The 15,096-nt window shown below is 36.1% G+C and overlaps 1 protein-coding gene across 2 annotated transcripts in view; it reads left to right on the forward strand.

The window, feature by feature from the left end:
- The window catches only part of arhgap45a (Rho GTPase activating protein 45a), a 51,258-nt gene that overhangs the window by 26,629 nt on the left and 9,533 nt on the right, over positions 1 to 15,096 (forward strand). For both annotated transcript variants that reach the window (XM_084119611.1, XM_084119612.1), the window contains exons 9-17: positions 1,203 to 1,313; positions 1,737 to 1,817; positions 1,915 to 2,079; positions 4,973 to 5,110; positions 7,379 to 7,569; positions 8,709 to 8,806; positions 9,253 to 9,354; positions 11,407 to 11,505; positions 12,698 to 12,861. In XM_084119611.1, the coding sequence (XP_083975737.1) occupies positions 1,203 to 1,313; positions 1,737 to 1,817; positions 1,915 to 2,079; positions 4,973 to 5,110; positions 7,379 to 7,569; positions 8,709 to 8,806; positions 9,253 to 9,354; positions 11,407 to 11,505; positions 12,698 to 12,861 (1,149 nt within the window). The remainder of the gene's footprint in view (positions 1 to 1,202; positions 1,314 to 1,736; positions 1,818 to 1,914; positions 2,080 to 4,972; positions 5,111 to 7,378; positions 7,570 to 8,708; positions 8,807 to 9,252; positions 9,355 to 11,406; positions 11,506 to 12,697; positions 12,862 to 15,096) is intronic.

Below are 15,096 nucleotides of genomic sequence, written 5' to 3' on the forward strand. Positions count from 1 at the left end.
AAAATTTTTAATTCACTGTTTCAAGAGGTTACATCTTCCAGAAACGCAGATAAATGCCCAATGCCATGATTTGCGAAACATAATCGCACAATATCCACGTAATCACTATATATATACTGTTTATACGTATTGCATAAACTACACCATCATATATTCAACTTGACTAGCCTTTCTTAACGCATTATATTAATGTTCAACAAGATTTGCAGCACTCAGTGACACACTTGGTCTCTTAATAGCGTTAAACACTGACTTCACTTTTATTACAAACACACTTAGAGATTATAAATTAATGTATTTACCGGCGTTGTCTCCAAGGACAAAATTCTTGGCAGTGTCGTAGATTTCAATGCAAAATATTTAGAAAAACCGGCAGCATATTGAGCATAATTAAGAAAATGTGAATTGTGAAATTGAGAAATGACACCAACAATCAAAAACTTTGTCATTTATTCACTTAGATAGATATAAACTTCAGCCATGCATTTCTAATACTTGTTCTTTTGGAAGAGCATGTCCAGTTTTTGGAGGTGCAGTTTGTCCAACATCTTTGGACAGTCTTTCTCAACATCTTACAGCTTTATCGCTCTAGTAACTGATGGATAGATTTTAGATACGCATGTTTAAGAAGCGTGTAGAGGAAAACCATGACTTCACAACTCTACCAATTTCAAATCCTGCCCTTTTCAGAAGGGTGGAAAACATTTTTTATTTTTTTTTAAACTGGGGAGTTAGCTTTGAGGTACGATATGTATTTATTTTACAGTAACCTCTTATACTATATATTTGTAAATGTCAAGGACCTTTTGCATCATTTTCCATCTCATGACCCCTTTAAAAGTGATCTATACAACTTCTAACAGTATAATCCAAGAACATATATAGCGTACAGGTCACATCGACGATTTTTAAGTTGTTTATGATAATTTAATAGTGTTTTAGTCATTTGGACCTTGTCAGCCCTATTTACTGTTGACCTTTGTTTGATAAAAAAAAAAAAACAGCATGAATATCCTGAAAAAAAACCAAGTCCTGCGTTCAACAGATAATGAAAAATCAGTGTTTCAATCCCGTTCATTTTTATTTAAATACAGAATTATCATTATCATATCAATTATTCTTGTAATTAATATCGAATCTGTGTCATATGCTGACTGTATATAGAGTAAAGGAGGTTTCTCAGTCTTGTCTCTCTCTCTCAGGAACACATGCCGCTGTTGTCTATCTTCTCTCTGGCTCTCGAGCAGGACTCAGAGCAGAGCTGCGGTTTACAGCAGGCCACAAACAACGTTTACACACACTCGTTTCTACAGGTAACACACCTGCCCCGGCAACACACACTACAGCGAGAGGACAGAGTGAAAGTATTTTTGCACATGTGGTGAAACGGAGGAATGTCTGGGTCACATTTCAGTCCTAAATCAAAATGTTTTATATTTTGAAAAATAATTATAAATCTGTTTTTAAATATTTTATAATACAGTAAATATTGTATTTACATTTATAATATATTATATACAAATTAAAGCCTAATTTTTGGATCATTAGGAATTTTTTTGTGTGCCTTATTTCCCAAATTACATTTTAATTTCTCATTTCTAATTAGTTTCTTTTGAGTTTTGCGTGATGTAAATGTGTTCTTGGCGGGTTTTGGGAGATTTACCCTAAGTAGGTCTAAAATAAATAAATAAATTAAACCTGTGAAGAAACAAAACCTTTCTCTCTTTCTCGTTCAGCCCATGACACAGCGCAGACAGGAACACGAGAAGAAGCGCAGAGACATAAAAGAGCAGTGGCAGAGAGCCAAGAGGAAACTGGTATAGACTCAGTTCACCTTGAACTAACTATATACCTCAACTAAACCCTGCTAACACTAAAATATACAGGTTAATTATGAGTATTTGTGTTGATTAGGCCGACGCTGATAGTAACCTCCGCAAGGCACGTCATCTGTACATGGGCCGCTGTGAGGAGTACGAGAGAGCTCGGACAGTAGCCAATAAGGTTGAAGAGGAACAAAGTGGAACCACTAAAGCTTTGGACAAGAAGAGACGACTAGAAGAGGAAGCACGCAACAAGGTCAGCGAGCTCAAACAGGAAACATGAGCTAATGTCACACATTTTGTTTTAGGGCAGTGTGACTGTGCTTTTGCAGCCACTTGCAGGAAACCAACATTTTCTCTGCAATCTTGTAACATTTTCTTGTACAAAATCAAATGAAGCCAATAGACGAGTCTATTTTAGGATCATAGGATTTACACATTATTATTTTTTTATAATCCAAAAAGCTTCTTTTTTTTTTGTATAAACAAAGTGAGATCATTTTGTTGTTGTATAGTATTGATACATTATTGTAGTATTTGTGGATTGCCTTTAATTTATGTTTTAACTTATTTATTTAAAATGAAATGAATCTAAAATCTAAAAATGATTAGAATCACCATTAGAAAAACCACCAGACTAATGAGAACTATAAAAACTTTTTCAGTAAGCATCAGTGTTTCCCACACATAGACTAATTCGTGGCGGTGCGCCACAGAATCAACACCGGCCGCCACATATTGCGTTTCGTTATTAATGTATTTATTTTTTACTCTATTTAAAACACACAGCGTATTCATTCAGCTGCATTTCCTTTCCCTGCTCTCCCTCCGTCACTCACACGTCTCTCTCACATACACACACACACACACACAGCCCCTCCCCTCCGTGCACACCGCATCTGTCTCCATGAAAACGAGATAAAAAAATATTTTATATTCTGAATACAATGTTGTCAGTGTGTTAATGTTGGAGTCCGGTCGGGACTCCAACATTAACATACTGACAACATTACTGACATAAAATGACATAAAAATGACAAAAGGGACTCCAACATTAACATACTGACAACATTGTATTCAGAATATAAAATATTTTTTATAATATAGTAAACAAGCAATTGCGCCTTCTTTAGTAAGTTAACTAACGTTAGTTGCAAGTTTGGGTTAAAACGCAGTTGGGTTGTCAAGGTCAAAACACTATATAAGCTGTTATGTCATTTTTAGGGTGTTAAATGTGTGGATTTTGTGAAGGTGTGAAGCATTTTTGATTAATATTTAATTAATATTAATTAATGTGTATTAATAATAATAATGAGACTACACAGTCACAATAATAAATGTGACTGTGTATAGAATTATTAACGAAGGAATTATTTTGAACCACAACCAACCCCCCCCACCACATACACACACACACACACACACACACCACTAATTGCTTTCTAATCTGTGGGAAACACTGAGCATTACAGTAATGAGAGTTTGGGATGTTATTGTCATGAAAATGTCACAATGCGATTAGGGATGTCCCAATACCACTTTTTGCAGAACGAGTCCGATACTGTAATTTTTGGTACTCACCGATACCGATACCGTAACCGATCCCTGAATTTTCACTGCATCTGTAATTTTTGAATGTATTAGTAGATAAACCGAAAGATTATAAATCATATTAGTTGGCTTAATTTGTTCATTAAATATATATATTTCCTTCAGTTATTTTCATGCTTAATTAAGCCTGCTAAAATGCATTGTATGAGCTTCTGTTACTGTCATTGTTCATTCTATTGCTCTATCATATTTTATCTTTCATTTAACAGCACAGCACATATTTAGAGCTGCTCCAGCAGGGCTCAGTGCTGAGGATCGGGTCAGCGGTTCAGATGTTTGTCAAAACCAGTGAAATATCAATTATTTAATCCAATTTTGATACTACAACAAAAACTAGCAGCCTAATTAATGTGAATTTAAAACAAATAAGCAGTCAGTAACAAAATAAGAACAAGCAATCGAATTACAAATAGGACAAATAAATACAATAGAGCAAAGAAAGGCTACAAATGAAATAAACAGTGTTTTTAGAGTTTTTCGGGTAGATCTAACAGGTACAGAAATTTGAATAAAGTTTTTTGTAAAGTTGAAAAGGGTAGCCTATTTAGTCAAGAGCAGTGAGTATTTCTTTGTCCTTTGTTTGATTAACATTAAAACACAGAAGCAGGTTTATTAGACTGCTGCCCCTTTAAGACCGAACGCACGGACCGCATTTGAACATGCTTCGTTCATTTGAGATATAACCGACTTTGTTTACTATAGGATACTCACCAAGACGGGCGTTATTACATAGTTTTGTGTGAATTCGTCCGTACAAGCGCAAGACGTGAAAGACAATTTAATTCAGTATTCGCGCGCTGAGACGCTGGTTTGTGAGGCGCGCGCTTCGGATGTTTGCGTTCATGAAACTTCTTAACCTGCACACGTCCTGTAATAATGTAGGGAACCACTCGTTATACTTCAGCCAGGTAACAGTTCATGTTTTACTTTACTTACATATACGATTTAGTTTTCATCCAAATAACATGTGCTGAGTGAACGATCAGCAATCAAGAGCATTCAACAGAAGTGCGCTCGCTCTCTCTCTCTCTCTCTCGTCAGTTAACGTTCATAATAAGCTACATGCCTCGTTTAATTTCTTTGCCATTGACATCTGACTGAACAAACTTTCCACTGATGTCTGTTTAAACTAAGGGATGTGCTCGACCAGCTCGCGCGTCTATGCCTCAGTTCACCTTGTCAAAGCACTCGCAGTTTCGTTTTGCAAAATGTACGTGGTATCGGTGCGTGGTATCGGCAAATTTTTATGTGTACGAGTATATGAGGACAGTATCGGCCCGATCCCCGATGCCAGTATCGGTATCGGGCCATCCCTAAATGCAATGAATGTTCTGTAAGCAAAATATCATTGCTCACTTGTTTTACTTTTGAATTTTCATAATATTCACCAAAAAATTCAATTTCAAGGGCAGCATTTGTGCCTGATTTACAAAACAATCAAGTCGACTAATTAGTTTTCATTATATACCCCGTTTAAGACAAGCAAGCTAGAGGAAGTACTATGTCAAGTCTGTGTGTGTGTGTGTGTGTGTCCACAGGCGGAGGAGGCCGAGGCGACGTATCGCACCTGCATCGCGGACGCCACGACTCAACAGCAGGAGCTGGAGGACATGAAGGTGAACGTGCTCAAACAGATCCAAGAGCTCATCAGACAGACCGACCAGATCCTGCGAGCGGTGAGAGATTTTCATCACAAGTACATTTTATCGTAATGCAAAAAAAAAAAAAAAAACTCCATTCTCATTGTTTTAATATGAAAAAAAGTGACATAAGTGAAATTGTTCCCAAAAACAGTATGCCAGTGCTATCACAGACTTAAGCCCAAAGTATTCTTCGGTTGTCCGCGTTCCACGACGATCTTTTCATTATCGGGAGGTTGGCCCATCGAGATAATTCCTATATTGACTTATCGCACGATTTATGGACATGACCGCGATACGTTTTGGTGACGCGATATGTTGCCCATTGTGTTTACATTCATGTTTGTTAACATAAAAATGAATTTCACAAGCATTTTAGCCTATCACTAAGTGTGGAGGTGGGTCTCAGGTAGCTCCTCCACACACACACACACACACACAGAGCAGACAGCGAGAAGGGAACTGAGCGAATGCAATTACCTGCGTATGTCCTTCTTCAGGTCAAGTCATATATTTGTGAAAAAAATCAGTTTGCCATCAGTTGTCAGAAGATGAGTGTGATATCTTTGTCCCATGACTGTCGTCAGCGCTCTTCAGTGCATCGATCTCTGTGAAGTGAAACATCAGCTTCATCATTACCCAGGAGACGTGTTGATCGTCACTTGAGCCTTGTGAAGTGGCACTCAAAGTCAGCATATATTTGGAAAGCCTCTTGTCTAGTCAGATTCGAGAACCCAGGAAGCTTATTTACATAGCAAAATAATAAGATAATATGGCGATAATATCATATATCGTGACATTGAACCGTCCGCGTGCAGACAATTTTTTGTGATGAGATGGTGTACGTGCAACAGCACATGCTCAAGGTGAATGTTGGGACAGAAGAGTCCACTAGGTGGCGATAGACACAGTTGTGATGTACTGTAGTCGCAGAGGAGTGTGTAAAGAATGATACAAAACCGTTAGCAAACAGCATATCCTTCACCAGCGTTATGTTTTGGTTCTTGTTCTAAACTGTGCATGCAATGGCAGATCCGCTACTTTTCTTCTTCTGTCCTTCCGAGCTAATCTCCTGTAAATGACACGACTCAGTGCTGCCCTCTGACCTCTGTAGTAGAAAAAGCATGTGTCGACTGTGTCCATCCGCACTTGAATATACTTTGAAAGCTGTGCGGACACGAAAATTAAATATACCCAGGCCTTTAACCCCTTAAGTGTCCCCCCCCCCCCCCCCCTTTTTTTTTTTAATAGACATGAAAATGCACATTTTGAACTTAAATGGTTGTAATACAAAAATACTTTGGAATATAGACGAATATTGACGATTTTTGTAGAAGTGGAATAATTTAAGAAAGTGAAACATAAAAAGTTATAGAAGTCTTGACTATATGAAAATGTACAATGTAAAAAAAAATATGATTCATATTTTATATAAAATATACATTTTCAAAACATGTTGGACTCTAAAACTGCAAAACAAATCAAAGCCAAAAATCTGAACAAGTTGTGTTTCAAATTTTAGGTTGATATCTCAAAAAATGAGCTTTCAGTGAGATTTTGTTTGGGTGCAGTACCAAACTTTTTCACTAGGAGACAACCAGACTCCATTACTGCCCATATAAGGGCGCCTCCATTTCCATATGTGGCTTGAGTGATCTAAACCATTATTTCATACAATTTTCTTACAATTTATGAAGTACACTATTCAGAAGTTGTATGGGAAGTTTGGCAGATTTCTGATATGAATTCAACCTCTAATAAACACATAAAAGAACATGTATGTGCGTTATAGCTCGCTGCCTCATCACAAATGATGAATCTATTATTTTTTTCTTTATATTTAAAAAAATTTCAGACGTTTTTTTCAACAAAAAAAATTGAATGGATGTTATCTTTTGAACTCTTGGCATGAAAACAAACTGAGGTTTCTACCATTCTTTCATGAATTTTCACGTTCGTCGCTATTTCAAAATCAGATATAAAAACTAGATATTGTAAGCTTTCAAATGATATATAGTTTGTCAAGATTAGTTTAGGTTTAGTATAGGATATTACTGTTTTAAATATGTAATGGCTGTGGGCCCACCGGTGACACTTAAGGGGTTTTAAAGGGGTTACAAGGGATTGTGAGTAATATTAGCCTAAAATGCAATCTAACAGAAAAGTAGTACTCCATCTGGTCGTATAACATTTTAAATATACTGTATTTGGGACACACAAATCCTAATCCTGCCACTTTTTAGGCCACTGGTGTGTGTAAAGGGATGCTTTTGTGTTTAATGCGTCCTCTTCCTCTCTGTCCAGTGCACCATCTCGTACTATCAGACGATGCATGTTCAGACGGCAGCGCTGCCGGTGCATTTCCAGACGCTCTGTGAGAGCTGTAAGCTGTATGATCCGGGTCAGCAATACGCTTCGTACGTCAAGAACCTGCAGCTCCGCACAGACCTGCCCATACAGTACCAGTTTGAGCCGTACTCTGCGTCCAGCCACCAGTAAGAGCAATCCCTGTTACAACACATCATTGAGTATGTTCAGAATGGGATGTTGGCATACTATATTATAAACTATTTTTTGGTAAAGTAGGCAACGTGCATGTTTTTTACAGTTGTCACATGACCTCACTGCATTGCATTTTTAGTTGATATTAGGGCTGCATGATTAATCAAAATAAAACCGAAATTGTGATATGGCTTTGTACGATTATCAACTCACATGTGCTGCAATTTAATTGGTAACACTTTACAATAAGGTCTCATTTGTTAACATTAGTTAATGTGTTAATAACATCAACTAACAATGAGCAATACATTTATTACAGTATTTATTAATGTATTCATCTTTGTTAATGTCAGTTCATAAAAATACAGTTGTTTGCTGTTTCTTCATGTTAGTTAACAGTGCATTAACTAATGTTAACAAATACAACCTTTGGTTTCATGGTTGACAATTGAAAATGAAATTAAGACATAAATATAAGTATTGTACATTTACAATTGTAAAATGTATTTTTTTTTAAATGCACAATTTATTTACTTTACTGTGAAATATTAAAATAGCAATATTTCTTATTTTTCACATTTGTATTTAGTAATTAGTAATAGTTATTGGTAACACTTTACAATAAGGTCTTATTTGTTAACATTTGTTAACTACATTAACTAACATGAACAAATGTGTGAATAATATATTTTTTACAGCATTTATTAACCTTTGTTAATGTTAGTTTATTAACATGTTAGTTCACAGTGCACTAATGTTCACTAATGTTAACATGCAACTTTTGATCTTAAAAATGTATTAGTAAATGCTGAGATTAACATTTATTAATCAATGCTGTAGAAGTATTGTTCATTGTTAGTTCATGTTAACTAATGTAAACAACTGAAACCTTATTGTAAAGTGTTACTTATTTTATATTATATTATTTTTGGCAAAATTGTGAATTTCAGTCAATTTTTATCAGAAAAACTGCAATATGATTTTTTCCTCAGATCGTGCAGCCCTAGTTAATATTACTTCCAGATAAATTGTGCATTGAGCACGAATGCTTGAAATGTCGCTGTAACAATCTGTACGTTATTAAGAATGTGTTACAATAAGGAAATGATGCAATAATTTTTATCCCAATCAGGCATGTTCGAACCCGGAACAACAGCTCTGAAGCTCCGCCCACCCCAGAGGAGGCGGGGTTTGGAGAAGGGGCCGTGGTTAAACAAAGACGAGGTCAAGGTCAGTTTTACATACAATAAATGATCCGAAATCAGTTTTTAGGGGCCGTACGCACAACAAATCTTGGTAACACTTTATTTTACAGTGTCCTTGTTACATTTGTTACATGCACTCACCATAGTAATAACAGTAAATTATGCATAATTACATGCAAATAACCCTCAAACAAATCCTAATCCTACCCTAACCCTATAGTAAGTACATGTAGTTGCTTAATATCACTCAGTACTTAAATATATAATTACACTGTAACAATGACACCTTAAAATAAAGTGTCACCCATATCTTCTTACCTTCTTATCAGTGTTACAGAAGAGATTGCTGTCAGTGTGATCGCTGTTTTTATCATTGCAGTCACAATATTTATGGTATTTGATGTGAATTGTCATTTTAAAACGAATAATGATTGATTATGTGGACATATGTGTTGTGATTTGTCATTGCAGGTAGAGACCATCATCAAGCTCATAAGTCCTGGCCGTCCACACTGAGTGACACTGACAGTGTTGGTCCGGGAAGTGGACTGGGCTCCCCGACCTCCAGCACTGGTAAGAGACAAAACCAGATCAGTCTATTGTTTTATTGACCTTTCAGCATTATTACAGATTCTCAGAGGTGGGGGACTCGAGTCACATGACTTGACTCGAGTCGGACTTAAGTCGCAAATTTTAGGACTTGAGACTTGCTTGACAAATATTTATAAAAGACTTGACTTTGACTTTATATTCATGACTTGAGACTTGACTCGGACTTGAGTTAAATGACTCAACTTGTATTCTGTTTAATAAATATCTGTTTTTGAACGCACCGCAACCTAACCACGTGACGCAGCAGGCAAGCAGAGAGCGCTAACAGGCTTGTTCGACTTGAGCTGGCGCTGCACAGACTAGGGGTGAAACGGTACATGTATTCGTATTGAACCGAAACGGTACGGGTGTCACGGTTGGTGCATGAATTTACACGGTATAAAAATAAATAACACTCACGTGCAAATTAATGAATGTAATGCGGAACTACTGTTAGATACGCGGGTTCTTAACGGTCACCTAATCTGTCTTAGCTCTGTGGCTGAACAGGCTGCGAGTGCGATGTCAAGATTGCAATGCTGAAATATGTTGCGTGTGGGTGTGTGTGGGTGTGTGTGAAAGAGGCGTGGGCGCGATCGAACAGTGGAAACATACAAACATACTCTGTCATTTAGTTCATAGTACAGGACATCATTCAAACTGCAAAGTGTTTACTTATATTTGTGTACACTCGCAATAAAACACAACCTTGTGCTTTTGTCAAACTGTAAACTTTTTTTTTGCAATCGTACACTGTCTAATAATTGGTCTTCAGTGTTAGACTTTGAGTGAAAAGCCTATGGATAGTTTTTGGGGATGCACATAAAAGATTGTATACACCCTCACACACACAAATAAAAAAATTCATACAGACTTGCGAACCCAACCATGCATCCACAAATAAATAAAACAAAACAAATAAAAAATTAATAAAAACCTCGAACTTGCAAGCAGAACCATGCACATGCAAACAAACAATACACTCTGCACACACACACATTCACTCACAAATATTAATCACACTCAAATCACACCTCTCTCTCTCCACACACACACACACACACACATGAAAATAAAAAAAACAGTCAAACTCAACCATGCACATGCAAACAATACACTCTTCACTCTTCACCCATACATATGCACACACATTCACTCACTTTAATCATACTAAATCAAATAACCTCTCTTTCTCTTTCTCTTTTCTCTCTAACTTAATATCTAACTTGAGGATATACATGTTCATGTTCCATAAAGGGGATGCTTGTTTGAAGAATGCCATTTGGTGGCATAGAAACCATTATACTTGCATTGATTAATACTTTTTAATGGTCTTCTGCAATGTTTGAGGCATATTTAGGTACAGCAGCTGTTTCAATATTTTACATGCTTTTATGTTGGCCTAATTTCAGTTACATTTTAGGCTATGTAGTTTTACATTTTATTTATTTTTTTATTTTTAGATTTTTATTGTATTAACAACTCAGCTGTATGTGGAGTCCTTTTGAGTAGAAATGCATATTGCAATTTTTTTGTTGCAAATAAAAATCCCATAGTCCGTAACTACTACAGTTTTAACTTACTTTAATATATAAATTCAGTTAAATCGTCAAAAATTTATGACTTGCCAGTTACTTGCTTAACCCAAGCTACGACTTGACTTGAATTGCTTGACATAAAGCAGTGACTTGACTTGCTTTTCACAAAATTGACTTGGACTTGCTTGAGACTTGAAGGTTAAGACTTGAGACTTACTTGTGACTTACTCCCACCTCTGCAGATTCTTAAAGCAATTGCCATTACAAATGCTGAATTATTTTGCTCAAACAGTGAAACATCTGTATTAAATAGACCAACTACTTAATCTACACAAAAAAATAGACAAATATTTAAAATATACACAATCATTTAGGAGTCTACATATAAAGCAAATGGGTGACCTCTGATATCTCTCAGTTCAACACCTCGGCATTTACAGTAATAAAATAAAAACTTTTTTATAAACCATAATTTTGTATGTTGTTTTGGTCTCAGGTGACATCTCAAAACCTTCAAGGCCAGTTTCTGCAGCCACCTTGTCGTCCAATGAGGATTTAGAGGAGAGAGACGGCACCATGACCCCATTTGAACAAAGTGAGTGACAGATTACAGTTCAAGGAAACATTAAACATAAATACCCAGAGGAACGTTTTATTGCTCGGGCGTCTTTGCAAATCTGAGCACAATTGAAACAATCTCTTCTGAAATTCTAGAGGAAACACATGTGAGATTACTGGGGTCTTTTTCTATGGAGAAGCATCTGAGAAGCAGGAGACTTGAGCCAAAGTCTCAATTTGCTCTCCGTTTAAGACTAGACACTACAAACAAAACCAATGTTTTTCATGCACTGGCCAATTTCGGGATTTTCGGCTATTTTGCTCCTATAACGTGGAAATAATCCATCCAAAGTGCACATTTAAGTGTTTATTTTATTACACTTTACCTATTTGCACCCATAGATTTCAAATGCAATATATATATATATTGCATGTGTTTTGGTCACAATTTGGTTATTCACATTCACATATTCACGATTAGCTACGGCTTTTGCCTCAATAAACTCCTAATTTACTGCTTATTAATAGTTAATAAGGTAGTTGTTGTAGTGGTTAAGTTTAGCTATTGGGTAGGATTAAGAGATGTAGAATATGTTCATGCAGAATAAGGCATTAATAAGTACTGATAATCAGCCGATATGCTAGTAATATGCAAGCTAATAAGCAACTAACAAGTGGACCCCAAACTTGTGTTCCCTAAGTTTTTTCTCCTGCACTGAGTTTGTTCATGTATCATTCAACTGATGTATTTAACATTTTATTCCTAAAAACATGTTGAAAATGTTTCTGATTGATAAAAGGAGGATAAAAAGAGAAATCCACAATCCCCTCAGTAAAAACCTTTAACTCTTGAAATGTGTCAATCAACAAAATGAAACTAAAACTTTGAACCTGGCTTTATCAAATGCTCAGATTTTGGTCCTGGAAATATATGCAAATTAGTGCAATTTTAATTAGATAATGCCTCATTTGCTTATTTAAACAACATTCCAGAAATTTTCTAAGTTTATGTCTAAAAGAAAAAGTCCTGTGATTAACTATCAACTGGGAAAGTGATATATATTAGTTAAACGTTGCACCCCATTCATCTGTAGTGTCCTGCCTTAAACTCATTGCTGTCTAGGAGAAACAATAAAGATATTGAAGAGATCTTGTTTAGTCGATCTAGTTCAGTGTAGTATGTAGTCATTATATATGATGAGTGTGTGTGGATGTTTGTTGTGTTTTAGGTATAAATGGGATTGAACCGGAAAGCGTGGTGCCCACTGGACCTTTCAAAAATGTGGGATTGTCCAAAGCTGCAAAAACCCATCGGCTGCGCAAACTGCGCACGCCATCAAAGTGCAGAGAGTGTGACAGCTACGTTTATTTCCAGGGCGCAGAATGTGAGGAGGTGAGACTGACCAATGCATTTAAGACAAAACTGTAGATCTATAATACCTGCAAATCAACTGTATAAAACACCATTATTGTGAGGTTTTTACATTAAAGCTTTACAGCTCTACAGTGCTTTTAATATATACATTAAAAACACTGATTATTTCATTTGTATCTTTGTTATTTGCTATTTGTCATTGCTTGTAGTTGAACAAATCTTTTGTTATTAACGTCTGTTTACTTGTTTTTTGATAATCTTTTAAATTTATATTAGTAGTTTTAGCTCTGGTATTGAAATTGTAATCAAGAATTGTTAAATTTCACTGGTATCTAAAATTTTGGGTTTCATAGCCTTATTTATTACAATACAAGGATACATGGGTCAAAAACAATAACTAGTTTTTTTGTTTGTTTTTTTTTTACTTTTTTTTGTTTTTTTAAACCACAGCATTACATACAATACAGTATGGCATCGGGTTTTAACATGTTAGTCCATTATGTTTCCACAATATTGACAATTCTTCAAGACTTAATTATATCGTACACATTACAGATAATGAAAACAATTACAGGGGGAGGAAAAAATAAATAAATAAATAAATAAAAATAAAGGAATGGAGAAAGGCAGAGATGAACACAGGGTGTATGTGACAGTATAACTCATGATCACTGGAGTATTAAAGGCATTACAGGGGCCCACCTCTTTAAGAAAACCGTTTTCTGGAGTCGTAATGCAAATGTGATTTGTTCCATACGTTTTGAATCCAAGCGTTGTATGATGGAGGGTCAGGTTTTAACCATCTGCATGTAATACACTTAATGGCTTTTAGCTCTACCCTCAAGGCCCTCTGGACGCACACCTAGAAGGGCTATTATGGGGTCTTCTGGGATTTCATACTGGAAGATTTCTTTAAGAGCATCAAATATATCTTTCCAGTAATTTCTTAATTTTGGACATGACCACAAGATATGAGTGTGGTTACCAACATGTTGGCCACAATTTCTCCAGCTCTTGTGTGAGCAGGATGGATTACATTTTGCAATTATCTGTGGGGAAAAAATCTGGTTATTATCTTCCATTTGAATTCCCTCCAGACATTAGAGTTGGTCAGGAGATGTCCCTCTCCACAAGCTTCCTCTCAAGTTTCAAGAGGAACTGTTTCATTAATTTCAGCCTCCCATTTTTCCTTGATCTGTAATGTGTTATTTGAATTCTTAGTCAAAAATAATAACTTTAGAAATTATTTTTTTGACCGCACGTCCAATTTGCATTTCTTTAAAATAAACTTCTATTGGGGAGGTTTTTTTAATAATTTCTAGATCCTTATGCATTGTGAGGAAATGTCTCAGTTGTAAATATCTACCTTGGGAGTGTGAATTCATTTCTTATTTGTTCGAATGATTTAAGTGTGTCATCATGAAATAATTGGTGCAGATAATCAAGTCCATATTGAGACTGTTCTTATTATTTTAATTAAATCCTATATTAGTAAGGTTAGTTTTGCTGGGGTATCAAAATTGGAATCAATCGAGAATTGTAAAAGTTCTCTGGTATCAAACATATTGGTGTTTTCTTATTAGAACACATTACATGGGTCGAAACAACAGCAACACAACTTAAAATGTGTATATATATATACAGACCCTTCCCAAAAAATTTGAATATCATAGAAAAGTTTATTTCCATAATTCCATTCAAAACGTTAAACTTCCATAGATTATAGATTCAGGGCCCACAACTTAAACGATTTCAAGTATTTAGTTGTTTATTTGTACATAATTTGGGCTTCCAGCTCATAAAACCCACGGAAACAGGATTTCAAAAAATTAGAATATTACATGAAATCACACAGTAATTACACAGTGATACCATGGTCACTGAACCAGGTTATTTTGGCAGTGTGGGCAGGTGCAAATCCTGCTGGAAAATGAAGTCAGCATCTCCATAAAGCTTGTCTGCTGAAGGAAGCATGAAGTGCTCTGGAAATGTCCTGGTAGACGGCTGCGTTGAGTGGACAGCACAGTGGACCAACACCAGCCGATGACATGGCTCCCCAAACCAACACAGACTGTGGAAACTTCACACTGGACTTCAAGCATCTTGGATTGTGTGCCTCTCCATTCTTCCTCCAGACTCTGGGACCTTGGTTTCCAAATGAGATGCAAAATTTGCTCTCATCAGAAAAGAGGACTTTGGTCCACCGTGCTTTATTAAATCCAGAGTCAACGCAGCCGTCTACCAGGACATTTC

This window comes from Abramis brama (assembly GCF_963993115.1).
Source record: "Abramis brama genome assembly, chromosome: 7".
Taxonomy (NCBI): domain Eukaryota; kingdom Metazoa; phylum Chordata; class Actinopteri; order Cypriniformes; family Leuciscidae; genus Abramis; species Abramis brama.